We start from the raw sequence: 21,504 nt of genomic DNA, 5'->3' as shown, positions 1-21,504 counted from the left end.
TGTGAAGAAAACTCTACTTGAGTTAGCTTCCCCTACTCTTTCCTTTTGGAATTTCTCATGCTCGGAGCAGAATTCCTTCTTCACCTCATCTGTGGCTTCCAGGTTAGAGTAAACTGGAAGGTCATGAGAGATCCACTTATCCCACAGGGGATGTCATGGAAACGGCAGCCTATCTATCTCATTCTTGACAGTGAAACCTTCCTGATGAAAGTAACATTCTTCTTCCCAGGTTTTTGTTTTTTCATCGTATCTCACTAAGAGAAGTGACATCAGTGTCATTTGGGTTCCAAGCTATGATAATGGTGCAAGAATCAGGCCTGACACTGTTGTAACTGCCCATGGTCCATACTGTCTGGGTTCTGAAGATGCCTGTGTTTCATTTCTTCCGACCTGGAGTAGTCATCGCTCAGTCATTATCTCATGGGCTTCTCAAGAGCAAAATTCTGCGTTGGCACATGGGTGATTCCAGGCATACATGTCCTTGTTCACTCCCTCCTCTCCACTCTTCTTCACCCATTTCCCTTCCCCTCCAGACATCCCCTCCCATTCCTCCTCTCACACCCCCTACACCTTCCTTCCAACTCTGTCCTCCTCTTCTCTCTCTGGCAATCCTCCCTCCCTCCATTTCTCCACCTTCTATTCTCCAGGATCCACTCCTGCTGCCCACCACCACCCCAATTCAATCTTTACCTTGGACAGCTCCCCGTCCTCAGTTCCCTTCCTCCACCCTCTCTCTGTCCAAGAAAAAGCTTTGTTGTCTATTGTCATAGAGAGATACTGCACAGAAACAAACATTTCAGCTGACTGAGTGTACATGGCTCATCAAACATCTGTGAACACTAATCCTACAATAACACCATTTTTATTATTGAGTTGAACAAAAGACCTCTCCCCTGGCAAGGTCTAACGTTTCTGAGGAAGCTTTGCCAGCATTGGAGCCACTGGCTGTTGCCACTGTTGATGGTGGTGCATGACTTCCCTGTGCACTTCATGTTGGGCCATCGTTGTTGAGGAATTTCTAGTAAATGACAAATGAAAGGTGAATGCTGAAAGTGCAGAATTCGAGGCTGAGGTGGCTGGCTAATCAAAGGTGTTGAACTGATTCTGAGGCTGAAACAAGCTGAGTCAAAGTTGAAAGGGTGTTGGAACAGACTATTACTCAAGTTTTCCTGACTATCTTGAGTATTTTAAACATTTTATTATTCTATTCTGAAATATAAATCATTACCATGTTTGAACAAACTACTGACATCGAAAGCTGTACTTGTAATGGTGCAGTTGACACCGACAAAAGATGTTAAGAATTCTCTCTTCACATGAAGAAATGTGAAGCAATGGTTAGATAAATAATTAGGGAAAAAATGGGTCTTTGTGGAACTAACTTACTTTTTACTCCATATCTCTTTAAAAGTATCTGTCTTTGTTAAGCAAGCACCCATTTGAACTGCATGTTGACTGTCACTTCATGATCTTGGATAGACAGATCTCGAAGCTCCTCGTTGATCCCGTACAGTAGCCTCTGGAATCAAACATGGGGCCATAGAGAGGGGCATGCACCCAAGGATGCTGAATATGGAGAGACACCAGTACACAAACTAATGGGGAATCAGGGTAGCAAATGATCACCGTGAACAGATTAAAGTCTGTCAGGAGCCTTGTGGCCCATCAGGCCGGTGTTTATGCCAGTTTCCGTGGCGTGAAGCAACTGGGAGTATGAGACCCCCCCCCCCCCCCCCAGTAGGACACCAGTCTATCGCGAGGTTAACCCCCAGCATTTTGCTGGTACCCATTCTCAGCCATTCTGGGTAGACTGGAGCAGTGCGTGGTTAAGTGCCTTGCTCAAGGACACACACGCCGCCTTGGCCGAGGCCTAGGCACTGAGGGTGTCTACAAGAAGAGTCAGAGCCGTCTCCATTTCCTGAGGAGACTGAGGTCCTTTAACATCTGCCGGACGATGCTGAGGATGTTCTACGAGTCTGTGGTGGCCAGTGCGATCATGCTTGCTGTTGTGTGCTGGGGCAGCAGGCTGAGGGTAGCAGACACCAACAGAATCAACAAACTCATTCGTAAGGCCAGTGATGTTGTGGGGATGGAACTGGACTCTCTGACGGTGGTGTCTGAAGGGATGCTGTCCAAGTTGCATGCCATCTTGGACAATGTCTCCCATCCACTACATAATGTACTGGGTGGGCACAGGAGTACATTCAGCCAGAGACTCATTCCACTGAGATGCAACACAGAGCGTCATAGGAAGTCATTCCTGCCTGTGGCCATCAAACTTTACAACTCCTCCCTTGGAGGGTCAGACACCCTGAGCCAATAGGCTGGTCCTGGACTTATTTCCTGGCATAATTTACATATTACTATTTAATTATTTATGGTTTTATTACTATTTAATTATTTATGGTGCAACTGTAATGAAAACCAATTTCCCCCAGGATCAATAAAGTATGACTATGACTATGACAATGAACCCACGACCTTCAGATCACTAGTCCAACACCCTAACCACTTGGCCACGTGCCACACACTGTGAACAGAACTTGCATAAAATTCCATCATGAAGTGCCCTTGCTCCTTCACTGCCGTCCATCTTCAAAGAGCTTGTTCTCCTCCTTCTAGTTATTTGGAATACCTTCACTGTGTATTATCCTTATTGTCTTTTTACCGTGGTTTTCCTTGGTGTGCTGAGGTTGGTCTGCGCGAGGAGCTGGCAGCTCAGAAGCGACAGCAGAGAGCAGAGAGCCAGGAGCTCAGGGATCGAATTGAAGTTGAGGGACGGAGTCACCTACAGGAGGTCACAGAGTTCAAGGAGCAGATCCGGCAACATTCTCTGACAATCGTGGCCCTGGAGGAGAGGCTGCTCACAGTCAGTAAACAGCAACAGGTGGCAGAAGAGGAAAGAATGATCCTGTCAGGAAAATTGAAAGGTAATTGTACAGGATAGAGAACATGACATGAACTAAACCATAGAGTAATTGCATCACACTCATGGGATCCTGTAACATAAAGGGAGATTATCAGGCAGGATGGATTCACAAAAAAGGATGGATTAATGTACATTATGGATGAGGTCCTCTAGTACCCAATATTCTTGCTGCCTCGCTGTAGGAAAGATGTGAAAGTTTTGGAGAGGATGCAGAGGAGGTTTTCCAGAATGCTGCCTGGATTAGAGAGCAGGTCTTATGAGGATAGCTTGAGCAAGCTAGGGAGTTTCCCTTTGGAATAATGGAAGATGAGAGGTGACTCGAGAGAGGATAGAGTGGATGGCCATCACCTTTTCCCAGGGCTGCAATGGTCAATACCAGAGGACATCCATCTAAAGTGACTGGAGGAATGTTTAGGACGAGATGTCAGATGTAGGTTCCTCATACAGAGAGTGATGGGAGCCTGAAATGCATTGATGGAGATGGTGATAGAGGCTGATATAATAGGGACATTAAAAAGACTCTTAGAGAGGGACATGGATTTGAGAAAAATGGACATTATCGACTGTGTAGGAAGGAAGGGTTAGATTGATCGTAGAATAGGTTTATGGAGGTTGGCACAATATCTTGGGCCAAAGGCCCTGTGTGTGTCTGTGCTATATTCTAGGTCTGTATGTAACTCTCACTTCGGCTAGTGGCTTAATATTGGGGGTGATAGCCCCCGGCTCGGCCAAACTTATCAAATCTCGTTTGGGTGGATGCTGCACGATGTGTCCCCTGTTACAAATCAGTACCCCAAAATAACAAACAGTATACAATATGTGATTAAATGATTGAGCTTTACAATTCTTAATTTGACTATATGGTTAGTAATGGAAACAAAAAAAAAGAAAAAGGTCCCCCTCTCATGAAACAGTCGAATGCGCAAACGTTGGAGCTCATTGATAAGCCGTTCATCCACCATCGACCTCCTCCGATCGTCACTGACCTTCGGACCCTCGCTCCAAGTCCACTACATCCGGCAGTCCACCAACTCTCTCCATTCGTGTCGTCTCTCCTCATCTCTCCCCGGCAAGAGACTGTGAAAATCTCTCTTCCAGACTCACAAGAAAGAACAACATTTCTCTCATTGGCTAGCCCCTGCATTCCAAACCCCGTTATCTCTAGTCGTAACCCAAACATTGCTGCAACAGAGAAACCTTTACATTAGCAGTGAAACATTACAGAGAGGCCATTACATTAGCAGCATGCTAGAGCAACCTTACAGCATGTTACATGTGTTTGAGTATTATGTACAGGATGCAATAGGGAAAACTTAGACATAGTTACAAAGCAAGTATTTGTACAATTTTTAGAAGGTGTGAGGAAAAATATCACATCAAGGAGCGTAGGACAGGATTAGATTACAGGTACCGAAACTTAGAGATACAGTTGTTACAAAGCAGATATTTGAACAAATGTTCAAAAGCTGTGAGAAGAAGTATCACAAAGCGTGTAAGCTGGGATCATATTGGAGGGAATATAACAATGTGGAGAGGCAACTTTTGCAAAGGTTTCAAAGGTACATTTAATGTCAGAGAAATGTATACAATATACGTTTGCACATCCTGAAATGCTTTTTCTTCGCAACTGTCTATGAAAACAGAGGATTGCCCCAAACAATGAATGACGGTTAAATGTTAGAACCCCAAAGCCCCCTCCCATGCATAAAGAGCAGCTCCCTCCCCCACCAGCAAAAAAAAAGCATCGGCACCCCCCACCAAGCACTCAAGCGTGCAGCAAAGCATCAATAAAGATGCAGACTTGCATTACCCCAAAGACTACTCGTTCACCCAGTATTTGACATACCACAGGCTCTCTCTCTCTCTCCCTAATAAGGGAAAAAGAGGTGTCTCCATTTCACAGCGAGAAGGGAGACATAACAAGCAACTCACTAATTTACAATGCTAAAAGTCCATTGCGTTGCTTTTTCCGAGCTCTGAGCCCAAAGAACTCGGGTCTCTGGGCAAAACAGCCAGCAGCCAGCTTGCTGCTTTCGATCTTCCGTCTCCCACAACACACTGATTCCCCGCAGAGGCACCGACCTTCGGTCCGCCCGCCTCCGGAGCCACAAAATCCCGAAACTCCAAAGGCAAGCTAATCTCCTAGGCCGCATCCTTGGTATAGTGAATAGCAGCCAGTTGTGAGACCCCGAGAGCGGGTCCCATTCCTGCAAAGAACCGTAGTCAGTGTGTAACTCCAGGTCGGGGTTTTCAAAAGAACCCTGAAAGGGAAAAATAGAGAGATTAACGATAGAAATAGAGCTGTTTCCGAAAATGCAAGCACAGAAGTTGCTGTTGGGCGCCATTGTCTCTCTTAAGCTCCTCATCCTACAGGAACAGATGATTAATGGAAATTTTTAAAAAATCCTGCAGATGCTGGAAATGTGAAATAAACCAGGAAGATGCTGGAAAGATCCAGCAAGTCTGCTCACAACTGTGGAAAGAGGAACAGAGAAAATGTTTCAGGTTGTAGCCTTTTGTCAGAACGCAGAACTAGTGATTAATATGTAACTTTGAAATCGGAAGATGGAAAACAAAACCGGCTCCCTGATATATGTGGTTTAATTTTACTTGAGAAAACAGTTAACATATTCCAGGCAGCACTGGAAAGAGAAGTGACCTGACAGGTTAATAGATTGAGTCAATTGGCTTTGGACAATACTTAATATAATGAGTTATCTTTAGAGAGGAAAAGAATAAAAATATGCAGGAAATGGCATGAATTTTAAAAGAATGGAATAGCTGACTCAAGAAAACTGGTCCTCGCCTCCAACGTTACAATGGATTAGAGTCTTGGTATTTGCTTATCCCAGAGCAGCTATAGCCTTTATAAGCAGTGTTACTTGATAAATTCCATTAAAAGGCAGAAATGAAACTGCACAGCAGATGGAGGCTTTAAATTTCCTGCATAAATATCGATATCATTAAATACTTAAATGCATTTTCTTTCCATAAATGCTGGTGCTGAACACAGAAAATGACCAGCTGCCCCGTCCGTCTGCCCCAAACCTGCAAAGCTGTGAATGTAGTTTCTCCAGTCCATGTAATTTTGTGACAGACGTAAAAGGAAAGAAAATTTCTCTGTCCCCGTCAGTATTTGCTTCGATGTGCTGTGATCTCTGCCCTGGACAAGGACTGATCCAGCTTCATTCTGGGGAATTAGTGCACCCACACTACAGTTAATTCCTGCTAAGTAAAGTAGCAGCTTCTGGACCTAGCACAGCCGCTTCCCATTTCGCTGGAATACCCTGACCGGGAATGACATGACGGTTAAGGGCCGTGACGTAAGGTTCCCTTGAACCCATCGCTTACCAGTTCAGGATATGTCTTTCTGCTTTCTTTCTGCAGACGCTAGGAAGGATCCGGAAGAGGTGGAGAGGAATCGGTCCATGAAGCGGCCGGTGCAAACGCCGTCACCCTTGATGGTGCCAACAGCATCCGACATTCATGCACAGGAACAGATCTGCTCTGCACTCCAGTGAGTGTCCTAATGAGTCAAAGTGAATGGCATAAATATTATCATCAGGTTTATGTACAGCGTACCCAGGAGCAAACTGTGGGCTTATGACCCCATACTTTTTTGAAGGTTTAGTTTAGTTTAGTTTAGTTTATTTTCTTATACATCAGGATTCAGTTAAGATTCCTTGTCTGCATGAAGCTCACAGTACATGAAGCCCAAACGGTACACATGGTAACAATACGTAAATGCAACGATGAACACAGAAAGCAGAATCGTACACAAAACGCTGGAGGAAACCTGCAGGTCAGGGAGCATCCATGGAAATGAACAGACAGTCAACATTTCAGGCCCAGACCCCTCTTCAGGATTGGAAAAGAAGGAGAAGACACCAGAACAAAAAAGGTGATGAGGGAGGGGACGGATGGCTGGAAGGTGACAGGTGAAGCCAGGTGGGTGCGAACAGTAAAGGGCTGGAGAAAAAGGAATCTGATAGGAGGGGAGCGGGGGCCATGGGAGACATGGAAGAAGGAGGGGTGTCAGAGAGAGGTGTTGGGTAGGTGAGAAGAGATGAAAGGCCATAGAGGGGAATAAGAGGGGAATAAGAGGGGAGAGGGTGGGTTTTTTTTTAACCGGAAGGAGAAATCGATACTCATGCCATCAGGTTGGAGGCCACCCGGATGGAATATAAGGTGTTGCTTCTCCACCCTGAAGGTGGTCTCATCGTGACACAAGAGGAGGACGTAGACCGATGTGTCAGAACGGAAATGGGAATAGGAATTAAAATCTTGGGCCACCAGGAAGTTCTGCTTGACGAAGCAGTCCCTCAATTTCCAATGGGTCTCACCAACGTAGTGGAGGCTGCATCAGGGGCACCAGTCACGATGGACAACCCCAGCAGACTGGCAGGTGAAGTGTTGCTTTACCTGTTTGTGGCCCTAGATAGAGGTGAGGGAGGAGGTCAATGGGCAGGTGTAGCACTTTGGCCGCTTGCAGGGTTACCAGGAGGGATGAATGGACTTGGGAATCACAGATCCCTGTGGAAAGCTGAGAGTGGCGGGGGGTGGGGAGGAAAGATGTGTTTGATGACAAGGGAATCACGGAGGAAGTGATCCCTGCAGGGAATGGAAGGACAAGGGCATAGTGGAGGGAGCAATCCATGCAGAAAGCGGCGAGTGGGGAGACAGGGGAAATCATGGAGGGAGCGGTCCCTGTGGAAAGCGGAGACTGGGAGAACAAGGGTATCACAAGGGAGCGAACCCTTGCAGTGAGTGGAGAGACAGGGGCATCACAGAGGGAACAACCCCTGCAGAAGGCGGAGATCGAGGGGTACAGGGGAATCATGGAGGAAGCGATCCCCATGGAAAGTGGAGAGTGAGGAGACAAAGGAATCACAAAGGGGGTGATCCCCATGGAAAGCAGTGAGTGGGTTGGACAAGGGAATGATGGAGGGAGTGATCCCTGTGGAAAATGGAGAGTGAGGGGATAAGGGAATCACGGAGGGAGCGATCCCTGTGGAAAGCAGAGGGCTGGGGTATGGCATAAGTACTGTAGTGCAAAAACAAAATACTGAAATGACGTTAATAACGTAATCAATGAGAGATAGAATGAAAAGTCCAAGAATGTGGTAGCACCACCGGGAAAGAGGTATGAAGGGAGAGATTGGTTCAGGAATCTGATAACAGTGCGGGATAACCTATTCTTATATCTAAACAATTGGACTTTTAGGATCCTATAAGATATCCAAAAGATATCGGAAATGGGAAAGGCCAGAGAGGCAGGTGTCCTTGACAATACTATTCGCCTTCCTGAAGCTACCCACCGTGAGGATAGATTCGATGGATTACAGGAGTTTAGTCTTTTTGCGATTGTGCTACCAACAAATTGATAACTTACCAAGTTGTCCCACAGGCTGACTTAAATAAATCTCAGCTGGGTTTTTGTCCCATTAGATTTGCAACTATAGATGGACCAATCGCTGCTTCACAAGTGCTCATCGCTAGCTGCTGTTGTTGGGAAAGGGCAGGGGGAACGGCTTCGCTGCATTGCTTTCTGCCACGGGAGGGCAGTGCTGCAGTCTGCAGATGGCTCACAGCTGTAGGCAGGTATCAGAGGCAGTGAAGGGGGGCATGAGACAGGAGAAGTGTTAAGCAGGAGAGAGGGCTGGGGAATGTTTGGATAGGGGCAGAGAATACAAATACTGGACTGGGATGAGAAGGGAAAGTACAGAGGAGGGAAAGGATGAAATTGGGAATTATGGGAAAGAAGGCAAATCGCTGGATTTTGTTGAAAAGTTACTAATTCTGGGAAAATTCACCTCAGTCTTCCCGTAAACTGAAGAATTCTCTTAAAATGCAAACATAACAGGAGGTGCAGAAAATAGTTGGCAGATCAACATATATTTGAAAGATAAAAACCAAAATGTTGACTGTTTATTCCGCTCCATAGATTCCGCTTTGCTTGTTGAGTTACTCCAGCATTGTGTGTGTGTTACTTTGAAAAATAAAAGGCAGGCTAACACCTCAAGTGAGGCTTAGCATTCAGCTAGCAGTTTTTAAACTGGGCCAGTTTTAACGTAGTACAACACACACAAAAGGCTGGAGGAACTCAGCAGGTCAGGCAGCATCTGCAGAGGGGAATAAACAGTCAATGTTTCAGTCCGAGACCCTTCGTCAGGACTGGAAAAGAAAGGGACAGAAGCCAGAATAAGAAGGATTAGTTCTTTTTAGTTCTAATCCCATCTTTTTCACTCTCCCCGTGTTCCCATCAGTACCCACTCGCCTCCCATGTTTGATCACTTATCCCCAATAGGGAAGATTGACAGATGTCAATCAACCTACAAACCTGCACGTGTGAGAGGAAGCCCACCCACAGGGAGAACATCCAGACTTCACCCAGATGGTGGTAGAAATCGGGATTGAACACAGGTTACTGAGGCAACATCGCTACTAGCTGTGCTTCTGTGTCTCCCTCACCCTTTGGCGGGTTAATGAAGCAGAATATTCGCTTTATCTATAATCTGCACCATATTTGATCGGAAAGCTGTTGCTGACACTGGGTCTTTGCTAAAGAAAATGTATCATTCCAGCAATTAGTGTCGCCTACCCCAGTGAGAACAAGAGGCTTGTTATTACATTGTTACCACAGACCGATTATCAACCGAGACTGCAGAAGAAGGCTACAGTATTAACATGGATCCCAAGCATTTTATTTTAATCCCTCCTGAACAGTGGAAGGATAAACAATCTGCTAATTGGCCACTGTTTGCACAATGATGCTGAGAACGTGTTGCTGTAAACGTATAAAGTGTTGGATTTTAATTTTGCTCTGAATTTTGATGAATTCCCTTGGATAAACACAAGACCAGAATAAAGAAAAGAAGCACAGATGACAAATTGTTCCTTCAGACCTCTCCCTCAAGCTGTTTGTTGGTGAGAATGGAGCTGAAGTATGAGGCTTTATGTGATCTGCATTTCTCAGTCCCGATCTGAAACTGAGCGTGGGCCCCATCTCTTTTGGCATGGCATGCTAAATGCTGGAGAGTTCTGCAGGCCTGGCAGCATCTACGGACAAGAGTAAACGGTGGACGTTTCAGGCCGACACCCTTCAACGGGACTGGCATCGGCTGGCATAGAGGTCGGCAGTGGGGATCGTGGTCTGGGGACGTCTGTGGCTGCCGACATTGGAGACGGCAGGTTCTGCAGTCTGCAGACGGGCGATCCTTGTTGGACGTGAGAGCGGCGAAGAACCAGCGATTGAAAGCGCGGATCCGGCAGAGGATGAAGTATCAGACAGGTTCATTGCAGGCGGCGGAGAGGGAATCCCGGAGTTGTGGCAGCGACTGGGACAGGGGCACCAGGCACCGGGTAGAACACAGCGGGAGAAGCAGTCAGTACCTGGGGTCCTCGGAGGGCCCGAATCGAGAAGCTTGAAAACGGATCTGGAAGCCATGTGGCACAAAATGGCGGTGAAGATCGGCGTGAACTGGTATCCTGGATGTATGTCGGAGTTTCTGTAGTGTAGATGAATTTCAGGAATTGCTCAATCAGCTGATGAGTAGTGGAGCATGTAGCAGGTGTATTCCAGGAATTTCCTCCAGGTGATTCCCACAGGAACAAACATTAGTCTGCAGAAACTGGTGTTTAGCATCAATGGTACTGATTTGTCTTTTTTTTAATTCAGGCTCTCCCCAGACTGCTGTTGATGACTTTCTCATTAGTTCCTGAGTTTTTGGGATCCCATAATTGAATGTATTGCCTTTCTCAATACCTCAGCCCACTTGCTAAGAGAAAGCATGGGTATAATTCTGGAAATCGTCTACCCGAGTGATCCTGACCAACGATCTCACATCCCATTTTCGGTGATTATTGACAATTGATTTCAGTTTTGATCTATGAGGTCTGGCAGTTTTTTTTCTGTACTGTCTGGTCATTTTCTAGTTGGGTTCAGTTTATGAAGAACCCTTTCCGGATAGAGCAGTAAGAACCAAGTTACAGATTTCCCTCCTGGGTTTCTGTGGTTAGTTATTGGTGCTAAATAGGTTTGCTGGTGGCATTTTCAATCAGTTGATAAATGAGCAGGTCTGTGGCTGTACAGGTGTGTGTAATGTTCTTCCAAGATTTTTTTTTAAATTCGTAATATATACAAGGGAATAAATACAGAGCAGAAAAAAATAATTTTACGTTCTCAGTGTCATATGGGCAATGCATTCAGTTGTGTTAACACTTCTATTTTAAAGCATAGCTCCATAGTCACTGCGGGCCGGTGGTGTAGTGGTGATGGCACCAGACTTTGAGGCGAGTGGTCCTGGGTTCGAATCCAGCCTACTCCTTACACACTTTCCATCCGTGCAGGGTTGAGCGTCGAGCTAGCAACTGGCCTTGTAACGCAGACAAAAGCGCTGAAGGAGCGGCAAGGTTGTTGCCCAATGCTCTTTGCTCCTCTGGTGTATCCAAGGCTCTGTGGAGGAAGTACCACAGTATAGGCTTCTTCCGCTCCCTGTATGACATGCAGGGGCTGAGGTGGGTGAGGGAAGCCCCTCAAATGCAGAAGACGCGGAAAGGAGCAACAACGCTCATGTGAGCCCCTAGGGTGATACACCATTTCTAGGTTGAGGGGCTTCTCTCACCCAACTCAGTCCCTGCGTGTCATATAGCGGCAGAAGGCTATTCTGTGGTAATTCCCCACAGAGCCTTTGCTTAGGCTGCACCAAGCGTCAGTGTATCCCTTCGCAGGTACTCCTGCAGCCTGGAGCGAGCCTATTGGCAGTGTTCCCTTACAGACATCTTGCTGTGTGGGAAGACCAAGAAGTTCCAGGCAGGTCACCTTTACCAAGCTGATAATCTTCCAGCAACACTTGGTGTCTGTTTCAGAGTGAGAACCCAGGAACAGCCACTCACTCGACACGGGTGTGTGCAGAGCTGGGTTCATACAGGTGTCACTCACTGCATGCAGCTGAATGGATCATGTCCGTAAGATAGAGGTGCAACATGAAGCCACTTGGCCCATCGAGTCTGCTCCACCATTTCATCATTTTCCCTCTCAGCCCCAATCTGCTGCCTTCTCCCCGTATCCCTTCATGCCCTGACTAATCATGAATCTTTCAACCTCTGCCTTAAATATACCCAATGACTTGGCCCCCACAGCCGCCTGTGGCAACAAATTCCACAGATTCACCACCTTTTGGCTAAAGAAATTCCTTATCTCCATTCTCCATTTTCCTCCATTTTTTGCACTACCTTACTTTCCATTTTTCTATTTTCTATTTATGATTTATAATTTAAATTATTAATATTTAGTATCGATTTGTAATCCAGGGAGCGGGAAGCGCAGAATCAAATATCGCTGTGATGATTGTACATTCTAGTATCAATTGTTTGGCGACAATAAAGTATAAAGTAAAGTAAATGGACGTCGCTCTGCTCTGAGGCTGGCCTTGGACTCCCCCACTGTAAGACTGCTCCTCTGGGTGCAGCGGATCAGATCACCTGACATGCAGTGAGTAAGATCACTGGATGCCTGGAGGTGAAGGGATCGCAAATCACCCCTGGGAGTGCCCATGAAGAGTTGGATGACAAGCTGATTACTGAGCGATGGAGTTCAGTACCACATAATGCACACTGAATTACCCTGCTGCTGATGAGCTCACCTTTCTGCCTAACCATCGCTGTGCATGTTGGTAGATTTCTTATTCTGAGCAGGGCAGTGTATCCATCAGTCACTGCAGCTATTTGTACAGACGAGTAGAGCTCTTACTCTGTGTCCCTGTGATATTCCACAGAGCTGCTGGTGTTCCCAGCATAATGGATAAAGAAAATTTCCACTGGCTGCCAGACCATATTACCGTGGAAGAGACTAGTGCTACCCAGAGGCCAGCACCACCAGCAGTACGTCAGAGCACGGCATTTAGAAGATTCATTTCAAATTAGTATTCATCTGGTTCTGCACCATTTTCTATGAACAGCATAGTTTCATTTTGCTATTTGATCAAATGTTGCCGTTTTTTAAAAATCTAATTCTTTTCCGGTGTTTTATGCCCCCTTCAGAAAAGAGCTAGCGGAGACTCGGCTGCAGATCCTGGCCCAGCAGGATGTTATCGTGGGATTGAGAAGGGATCTGGCTGGTGCAAACGCCAAGATGTCTGACCTGGCAGGTAGGCTCCCTCCGTTGAGTGTCCGTTCCTGGGAGGACGTTTGATAGTGCTATTCGCTGCCTAAAATTGTCCAACAAACTCATGGGATTGGTGGACCATTCAGCCCCACGAGACGGCCACCAGAGTCTCTGTAGGATGTTACAGCCTCACTAATTGTGGGTTCTCACTCAGCCTTCAACCGATGCAAATGGAAGTGGCTAACAAACATTTCCAATAGGAGAGAAGGTAGTCACTGCTTCCTGATAATCTGCTGAACTCTCACCCACCCACATCCTGAGAGTCATCACTGAATAGAAACTCAGAATAAACCACATACCTGCCATGGGTGACTCAATAAAAACCAGATGCTGGAATCTGAGCCAGCAATCTGCTGGAGGAACTCAGCAGGTTTTGCAGCATCTGTGGAAGGGAAAGGCCTGGGGGCTTTGGGCCATACCATGGCCTCTGAAGCAGGCCCGAGGCTAGATATTCAGTAGGTGGTTTGCTACATGACTCTCCAAAGGATTTTCAGCTTTAGAAATGACTACTCAGACGTGCGATGGAGTTCCCTTCCTCCCAGTTCTGATGGCAACAGCTGCAACAACATTGAACACAAGGTAACAGAGTCCAGGACAAAGGCAGGGAGTTGATTGTTCCTCAATAACATGATGCTCATATCAGAGACCATCTTAACACAAATCCCAAAACAGCAAAGTTCTGGAAACCCATCTGTGAGCATCTTCACAACAATATCCATGGCAATTTAACAGGGTAACAAACCACCATCCTCTCAAGAGAAATTAATGGTGGGCAATAAGTACTGATGATCAAGATAAGTGGGTATGAAGTTTAAACCATTGAATAGAGCCATAACTTGACAAAGTATTCCTTTATAATCCTTCCCTCTCATTGTCTCTCCCATTCTCTTCTGCTCTCACTTGTATTTGCATAAGCTCACTCACACACACCCTTTCTCCGTTTCTCCCTCTCCCCTCTCCCCCTCTCCCTCTCCCTCTCCCTCTCCCTCTCCCTCTCCCTCTCCCTCCCCCTCTCCCCCTCCCCCTCCCCCTCTCCTCTCCCTCTCCCTCTCCCTCTCCCTCTCCCCTCTCCCCTCTCCCCTCCCCCTCCCCCTCCCCTCTCCCCACTCCCCCTCCCCTCCCCCTCTCCCTCTCCCTCTCCCTTCCCTCTCCCTCCCCCTCCGTTTCCCTCCATCTCTCTCCCCCTCCCCTCTCATCCTCTCACCCTCTCCCTCCCCCCTTCATTTCTCTTGCTATCTTTTCACTCTCCTTTCCCCAAACATGCTATTTCCTTTGTTCTGTTTCATACCAGTGGCTGACAGACTTCAGCCGCCAATTTCCAAGATTTTTGGTCTGTTGCAGGATCTGTAGTAATATATAATCTAAATTCTGCTTTGACTGTCCATAAATGTGTTTAAAAAGGCTCAAATCCTTTATTAACAAATTCCATTTGCTCCCCAACCTCGTTGGAGGGTCCAGTGCTGATTTAATGCTCCAGTCCATCCCTACATCTTTGCTCTGTTTAAATTCGTGTTGACAATGTGTGACGTGATTTACATTTTCAGAAGGCATAGAGCAAACACCAGAGGTGTACGTTAATGGTGGGGCACAAATCACCCCTGATCCTGAAGTATGAGTCAATGTAAACATAGCCAGCAGCAACATAAATGCTTTTAATGTTTCAAATAAACTGGTTATAAAACTGCAGCCACCCAGGATTCTTCGTGTGGTTCTCTTTCGTTTCTACGTTTCCTCCACCACACAGCCTTCTGCCCGCCCCAAGGTAAATGACGTTCACGTGACTGGAGCCAGTCTGAGCACAGGAAGACCCCACAGAATTGTCCCACGTGGTGGTGATGGTTGGGGAGTGAATTATTGGATAAGACATAGAATGTTGAACAGTACAGCAAAGAAACACGCCCTTCGGCCCACAATGTAGTATAGAACTAATTAAGCTAATGACACCAAATCCCTTCCCTCCGCACATGGTCCCTATCTCTCCATTCATGTTCCAATCCAAGAGCCTCTGTTATACCTGTGTCTACCACCACCCAGGGCAGCCCATTCTGGACATCTGCCACTCTCTGTGTAAAACAAAACTCGGCTGTCACTTCTCCTTTGAGCTCTCGTCCTCTCACCTGAAGTTTCTTTCATTCTAGAAATGGTGTCACAGGGCCTTGAGTGGTTAGGCTGACAGGGTCTTCCTTTAAAATGCACCTCCAGCTCCCAGTATTGCCTTGAAGAGTCCGTTTCTGGATGTAGACCTGAGCCTGTAACCAACTCATACTAACGCAGAGTTGACGGTAGGCAAAGAGTGCAGCAAGTGGCTCTTGCCACTCTCATAGTCTCCCTGAAGGTGTCCATTTGATTAAGACCAGCCTGTTCATTGCCTGCACACAGGAGAGCTGAGTGAGAGACAGAAGGTGGAACTGGAGCAGAACCGAAGTTTGGTCCGTAGCCAGGCGCTGGAACTGAGCACTCTGCGGCAGCAGCTGGCCAAGATGTCCCAGCTGGTAGACAAGAAGAATGAAGAACTCCAAGGCAGAAACACAGAGCTGAGGTACGGAAGTGACCAAAGAGCAAAGGGTGGGACTTGAGGTTTGCCTGTCCGTTGCAGGTGCCAGGTCTGAGATCTAGAACACAGGCCAAGAGCGAAGCACCGCGTGTCCAGAAGCGGATGAGCACGGCAACGAGTTAGCAGGTTGAACAATCCATCTGGGAGCTGGCAAGGGCTGAAGTTAGTTTGTGTCCTGCAGGCTCAGTTACAAAGAGCACCTGAGTCACTTGGGAGCAGGTCTGGTCTCCAGTGAGCAACCTCAGACACCAATGTTGGCTTTCAAGAGAAATGAAAGGAATGTCCACTCACTTCACAGTGACCTCTCCCTAGTGACATAAAATCACACTTTCTTCCTAGAGCATTGGATTGGATTGGAGGTTAGTTATGGGGAGAGACTGAGTAGTTAGGGCTTGCTTTACCCCTAGTGAAGGAAGCTGAGGGGTGCCCTTGTACAGGTATATAAGATCTTGAGGGGCATAGAAAAGGTAGAAGGTCAGATGATTTTTTTTTCCCATGGCATGGGGTATTACAAATAAGAGGGCATATGTTTAGTTATAGTCATAGTCATACTTTATTGATCCCGGGGGAAATTGGTTTTCCTTACAGTTGCACCATAAATAATAAATAATAATAGAACCATAATAGTTAAATAGTAATATGTAAATTATGAAATAAGTCCAGGACCAGCCTATTGGTTCAGGGTGTCTGACCCTCCAAGGGAGGAGTTGTAAAGTCTGATGGCCACAGGCAGGAATGACTTCCTATGACGCTCTGTGCTGCATCTCGGTGGAATGAGTCTCTGGCTGAATGTACTCCTGTGCCCAACCAGTTTAAGGTAAGAGGAAGAAGTTTTAAAGGGCTGTTTGAGGGTTAAGTTTTTGACATATTGAGATTGATACCTGGCTGCCAGAAGAGGTGGTGGAATCAGATGCAATTATTATGTTTAAGAAGCATTTAGGCATTCATTTTAACTTGACAAGACATAGGACAGTATGGTCCTAATGTATGCAAATGGGATTCCTATAGTTGGGCACAAAATGGGCTGAAGAGCCTCTGTCTGTGCTGTATGATCCCCTGAATCAGTTTTCGATGAGGTGCTTGATAATTAGCCAGCCCATACACAGCAGTACCGCAGTAAAGATCTGTTGTGCACGGTGAGTACAACCCAGCTGAGTTTGGCTGGTTCAGCAATGCCAGGTTTACCAGGACTATGTGATGCCATGTCTTTGTGCCACAAGACAGCTTGCATGGTGCCTTGACTGGCGATGAGATGACCAAGGCTGCTCATCTTACACTGGGAGCGCAACTGGGGTAATTTGTCTGCTGTTTCTGGCTGGGTTAAGTGGGCAGAAGAGATTTGGATCCAGCTGTCTGTAACAGAGCGTGGGAACTACAGTACACACAAGTGTGGAGAATGAATTGGTGAGAGAATTATGTGACATCTCCTGACAACTTTACAAAAGGTACAAAGCTTAGTTTAACATTCCTCAGCCTAAATGCTTTTTATTAAATATATTTATATAATGTAATCATTTATAGGATGTTGATGGTACTTTCTTCATATATACTAAGCAGGCTTAATCAAGTCTATTAAAATAAAGCTATTTTTCATCGAAAAAGGTGGCAATTATTAGTTTAAAAGCCACAAGAATATAAATTATAATGAATGACTGTGAAAATATTGGGATATTTTCAGTCCATTCTTGTTCAGCCCATTAAGCTGATGCCAGTTTTTATAAAAGCACTTCAATTAGTCCTGTTCAGCAGCATTCTCCCCATAGCCCTGATTATTTCGCCCTAAATTAATTCCATTCTGAAAGACACAATCAATATTTGTTTCAGCCACCCACCCGCTCATAGTCAATGGTAGATTACAAGTATTGGCTGAGTGGTTAGAAGGGAAGATAGGTTAATTAGTAACAGGATGATTTAATGTGTGTTATATGGTATTAAACTCAGTAATCAGTTTATCATCCCACTCTTCACCAGCACTGCCAAGGGAGATTGGCAAGCTTTCTGTATTTTTTCAGAATTTTACAGACAGCAACAATTGAAAAAAATGTCAACCTCATACTTTTTACAATTAAGTTATTTGGAAGGGAGAATCCACTGTTTGTACCTGTCATTAATTCTAAAGTAATGTTTTCATATAATTTTGTAAGTTTGTATTTCTGAAGTTTGTTTACACGATCTACCATCATCCATTGCAAACTGTATGTTACACCATTTCCCATCATCCATTGGAGAGTGAATATACCATCTTCCCTCTTCCATTGAAGAATGAATTTTGTAATAACTCACATTATCTATTGGAGAGGAAATGTTACACTGTCTCCCAATATCCTAGTGCATGGTGAGAGGATGTTTCCTATAGTGAGGGAGTCTAGACCCAGAGGACGCAGCCTCAGAATAGAAGGCTGTCCTTTTAGAATAGAGATGAGAAATTTCTTTGGCCAGAGGGTGGTGAATCTGTAGAATTCATTGCCACAGACTTCTGTGGAGGCCAATTCATTGGGTATATTTAAAGGAGACGTCGATAGGTTCTTGAATAGTAAGGCCATCAAAGGTTATGAGGAGAAGTCAGGAGGAATGGGTTTGAGAGAGAAGATAAATCAGCCATGATCAAAGGGCAGAACAGAATCAATGTGCTGAATGGCCTAATTCTAGCCCTATGTCTTATGGTCTTAATTTCCTTCAGGGAGTGAACGTTACACTGTCCCATCACCAGTCAGATGGGAACCGTTGTAATGTTTGCCATCAGACATCAGAATATTGCACCACCCAAACTTTGTGTAATGACTATTAAACTATCTCATATCTTTCATTGGAGAGTGAGTATTTATGCTCTCCAATATCCGTGTACATATGCAGATAATACATGTTATCCTGACTGTCATTCCCAGTTTTTTCTCTATTATGATGTATTGCATTGCATTACTGCCACAAAGACAATAGGTTTCATGAACTATGCCAGTGATATTAAACCTGATTCTGACTCTGATTTTTGAAGTTCACTTAAATTGCTGCTAAATTTTACTTTTAGGATTTCTTTATTCGATTATAGTGCTTAGACTTTCTGTGGCTTTGAGAACAAATAGAGGGTGAAGGCTTAGGCTCACCAACTAATGAGAGAAAGGACCTAATTAGTACTCACCATGGTAGTGTAGTGGCATCAGCACTGGACTTCAAAGCAGATGGTTCTGGGTTCGAATCCGGCCGGCTCCTTGAATACTTTCCATCGAGCTAACGACTCAGCCTCATAAAAAACAGACAAAGTGCCAAAAAAAACCCGGCAAAGTTGCCGCCTGATGTGCCGAGAGGAATAACTAACATGATGAGGGTTGAGGGAACTGGAAGTTGTGGCAGTATTGCAGAAACACCCACATTTAACCAGTCAGCACTTCAAACCAAAAATAATGGATGTGCTGTAAACTCACTCCCAGTTATAGTATTGAATGTATTGAAAGCAATACACAAACTTCCATTAGTCTCTGGTCACCCTAAGCGACCATTGAGTAAGGGTGAAAAATTGAGCCAAATAACATCCTGACAGCATCGTGGTCAGGAGCAGGGTTGAAGAGGACAGAAGGGAGTTTTAAATGTAGTGTGTAAAATTAAGTGAGACTGAGATTGTGTAAACAGATTTACAGCACAGTAGTTAGTGTTATTGTCTCCCAATTCTAGGGATCTGGGTTCGATCCTCACCTCCAGAGTGGAAACTATACTGTTATGCAGAGAACAGCGAGGGTCTGGAGCTTGCACCCTTGGCTCATTGGTATCTGTTGATTAGTCTGGTCTCTTCCCTTATCCCAGAGATGTACTGTTTGGTTGATTGGGCTAATGTAATTGACCCCTCTGCGTAGATAAGTGACAACAAGAATTGAGGAGGAGTTTGTGGGCGTGAGAGAGAGCAACACAGGTAAATTTGAAGCCTCTCACACAATATGCAGGAGGAACTCACCAGATCAGGAAACATCTGTGGAGGGAAATGAACAGTCGACATTTTTGGGCCAAGCCCCTACATCAGGTCTGGAAAGGAAGAAGGCAAAAGCCAGAATAAAGATGTAGAGTGAAGGACAGAGGGGATCAAAGAGAATGATGTAAGAGATGGTAGATGGAAGAGGCAAAGGGCTGAAGAAGAAGGGATCTGATAGGAGAGGACAGTGCACCATGGAATAAAGTGAGGGAGATGGGGAACCAGAGGAAAGTGAGGGTCACATCTCAGTAGACCAGATGCCTCATAGCTTCAGTGCTCTGGGTTCAGTCCTGGCTTCTAACGTTATCTGTGTGGAGTCTGCACGTTCCTCCAATGAGTGCATTCATTTCCCTTAGGTGTTCGTGTTTCCTCCCACTACCAATGATATGCTGGTCATGAGGTGAATTGCCTCCTCTAAGTTGTCTCTGGTGTGGTGTGGTTGGGAAGAGAAATAAGTGAGGGAGTGCAACCCTTCTGAGAGGCAGCACGAACTCAATGAGCCAAGTGGCATCTTTCTATGTCATAAGAAAATACGACTGAGGAAAGATGAGCAATATGGCAGTAGTTCTGCTACCTATTGCTCATTCTCCAGCAGGAAATGGAGAATGGGATTGATGAAATACTCTGCGGAGGGCTAGATTGGAACTAATTGGGCCAAATGGCCTTCCTCTTTATTGTAATAAGTAAATAAATAGACAAATCCTATTTTCTAGCAGTGGAGTTGATTGTTTTAAGTAATTGGTGGAAGAATTAGAAGGAAGGTGAGAGAAAAAGTACTTTTTGTTAATGAGTGGCAGAGCTTTCGGGTTCAGGAGCAAAAATCGAACTGCTGAAGATGCTCAGTGGGTCAGGCAGCATCTGTGGAGGGGAATAATCAGTCGACATTTCGGGCTGAGACCCTTCATCAGGACTGGAAAGGAAGGAGGTAAACCAGGGAGGGGAAGTTGTAGGGAGGGATGGGGAGAAATTACTGGAAGTTAGAGAAATCAATGTTCATTCCACCAGTTTATCCATTTCCATAGATGCTGCCTCTCTTGCTGAGTTCCTCCAGCATTTTGAGGGAGCTGCCCGATTTCCAGCATCTGCAGAATCTCCTGTGTTTATGAATAGCTTTAAGTAATTGGTGGAAGAATTAGCAGGAAGGCGAGGCAAAAAAAATAATTTCTGTTAATGAGTGGTGGTGCTCTCAAGTTCTGGAGCAAAACAAAACAAACTGCTGGAGGCACACAGTGAGTCAGGCAGCATCTGTGGAGGGAAATGGACAGTTAATGTTTCGTGTCAAGACTCTTCATCTGGACAGTATCTGTGGACAGTTGTGTCTCAGATTCTGAAATTCACTGCCCTCGATGCACATGAAACCTACTAGGATGAGCTGTTGCCAAGGATGTGGACCAAGAGGTGGGAAAAGGGAGAAAGTTAAAGCCCATTTTCGGTAGGCATAAACATGATGGGCTGAATGGCCCTTTCTTTGTCATAATATGCTGTAATTCCATGGACTTAATTGCTGGACACCCCTGATTATCTGGTCATCATTTGAAGGCTCTAATATAACGGTGCAGAGACGGATGGTGGGAGGAGACCTATTTTGCAACCTTAGCTCCGCTGTGTATTTGTAATGCTCACTGCAAAGCCATACAGATACAACCCACTATCATAGGCCATTGATTATCCGATCCCTGTACCAATTTCCTTATTTCTGAATGTTATGATTTCTTCTAGGGCCTGCAAGGAGAAGCTAGAAGAGCAGAAGGCTACAAGGAAGGAGAAGGAGATGCTGTGCAGGAAGCTGCAGCAAGAACTCAGTGAACGAGATAACCAGCCACATCAGAACATCGTGCATGCTGAGGTATTACTGAGTTCATCAGAAACTAGTTGACGAATCCTTAATCTTCTCTGTG

The 21,504-nt window shown here is 45.5% G+C and overlaps 1 protein-coding gene across 2 annotated transcripts in view; it reads left to right on the top strand.

Moving 5' to 3' along the window:
* Positions 1–21,504, top strand: part of LOC134337808 (forkhead-associated domain-containing protein 1-like) — a 144,691-nt gene that overhangs the window by 43,334 nt on the left and 79,853 nt on the right. For both annotated transcript variants that reach the window (XM_063033061.1, XM_063033062.1), the window contains 5 exons: positions 2,693–2,930; positions 6,317–6,446; positions 12,971–13,077; positions 15,474–15,633; positions 21,326–21,452. In XM_063033061.1, the coding sequence (XP_062889131.1) occupies positions 2,693–2,930; positions 6,317–6,446; positions 12,971–13,077; positions 15,474–15,633; positions 21,326–21,452 (762 nt within the window). The remainder of the gene's footprint in view (positions 1–2,692; positions 2,931–6,316; positions 6,447–12,970; positions 13,078–15,473; positions 15,634–21,325; positions 21,453–21,504) is intronic.

Source organism: Mobula hypostoma, chromosome 25, assembly GCF_963921235.1.
Source record: "Mobula hypostoma chromosome 25, sMobHyp1.1, whole genome shotgun sequence".
Lineage (NCBI taxonomy): Eukaryota > Metazoa > Chordata > Chondrichthyes > Myliobatiformes > Myliobatidae > Mobula > Mobula hypostoma.
This window is presented reverse-complemented; position numbering and strand designations above follow the sequence as displayed.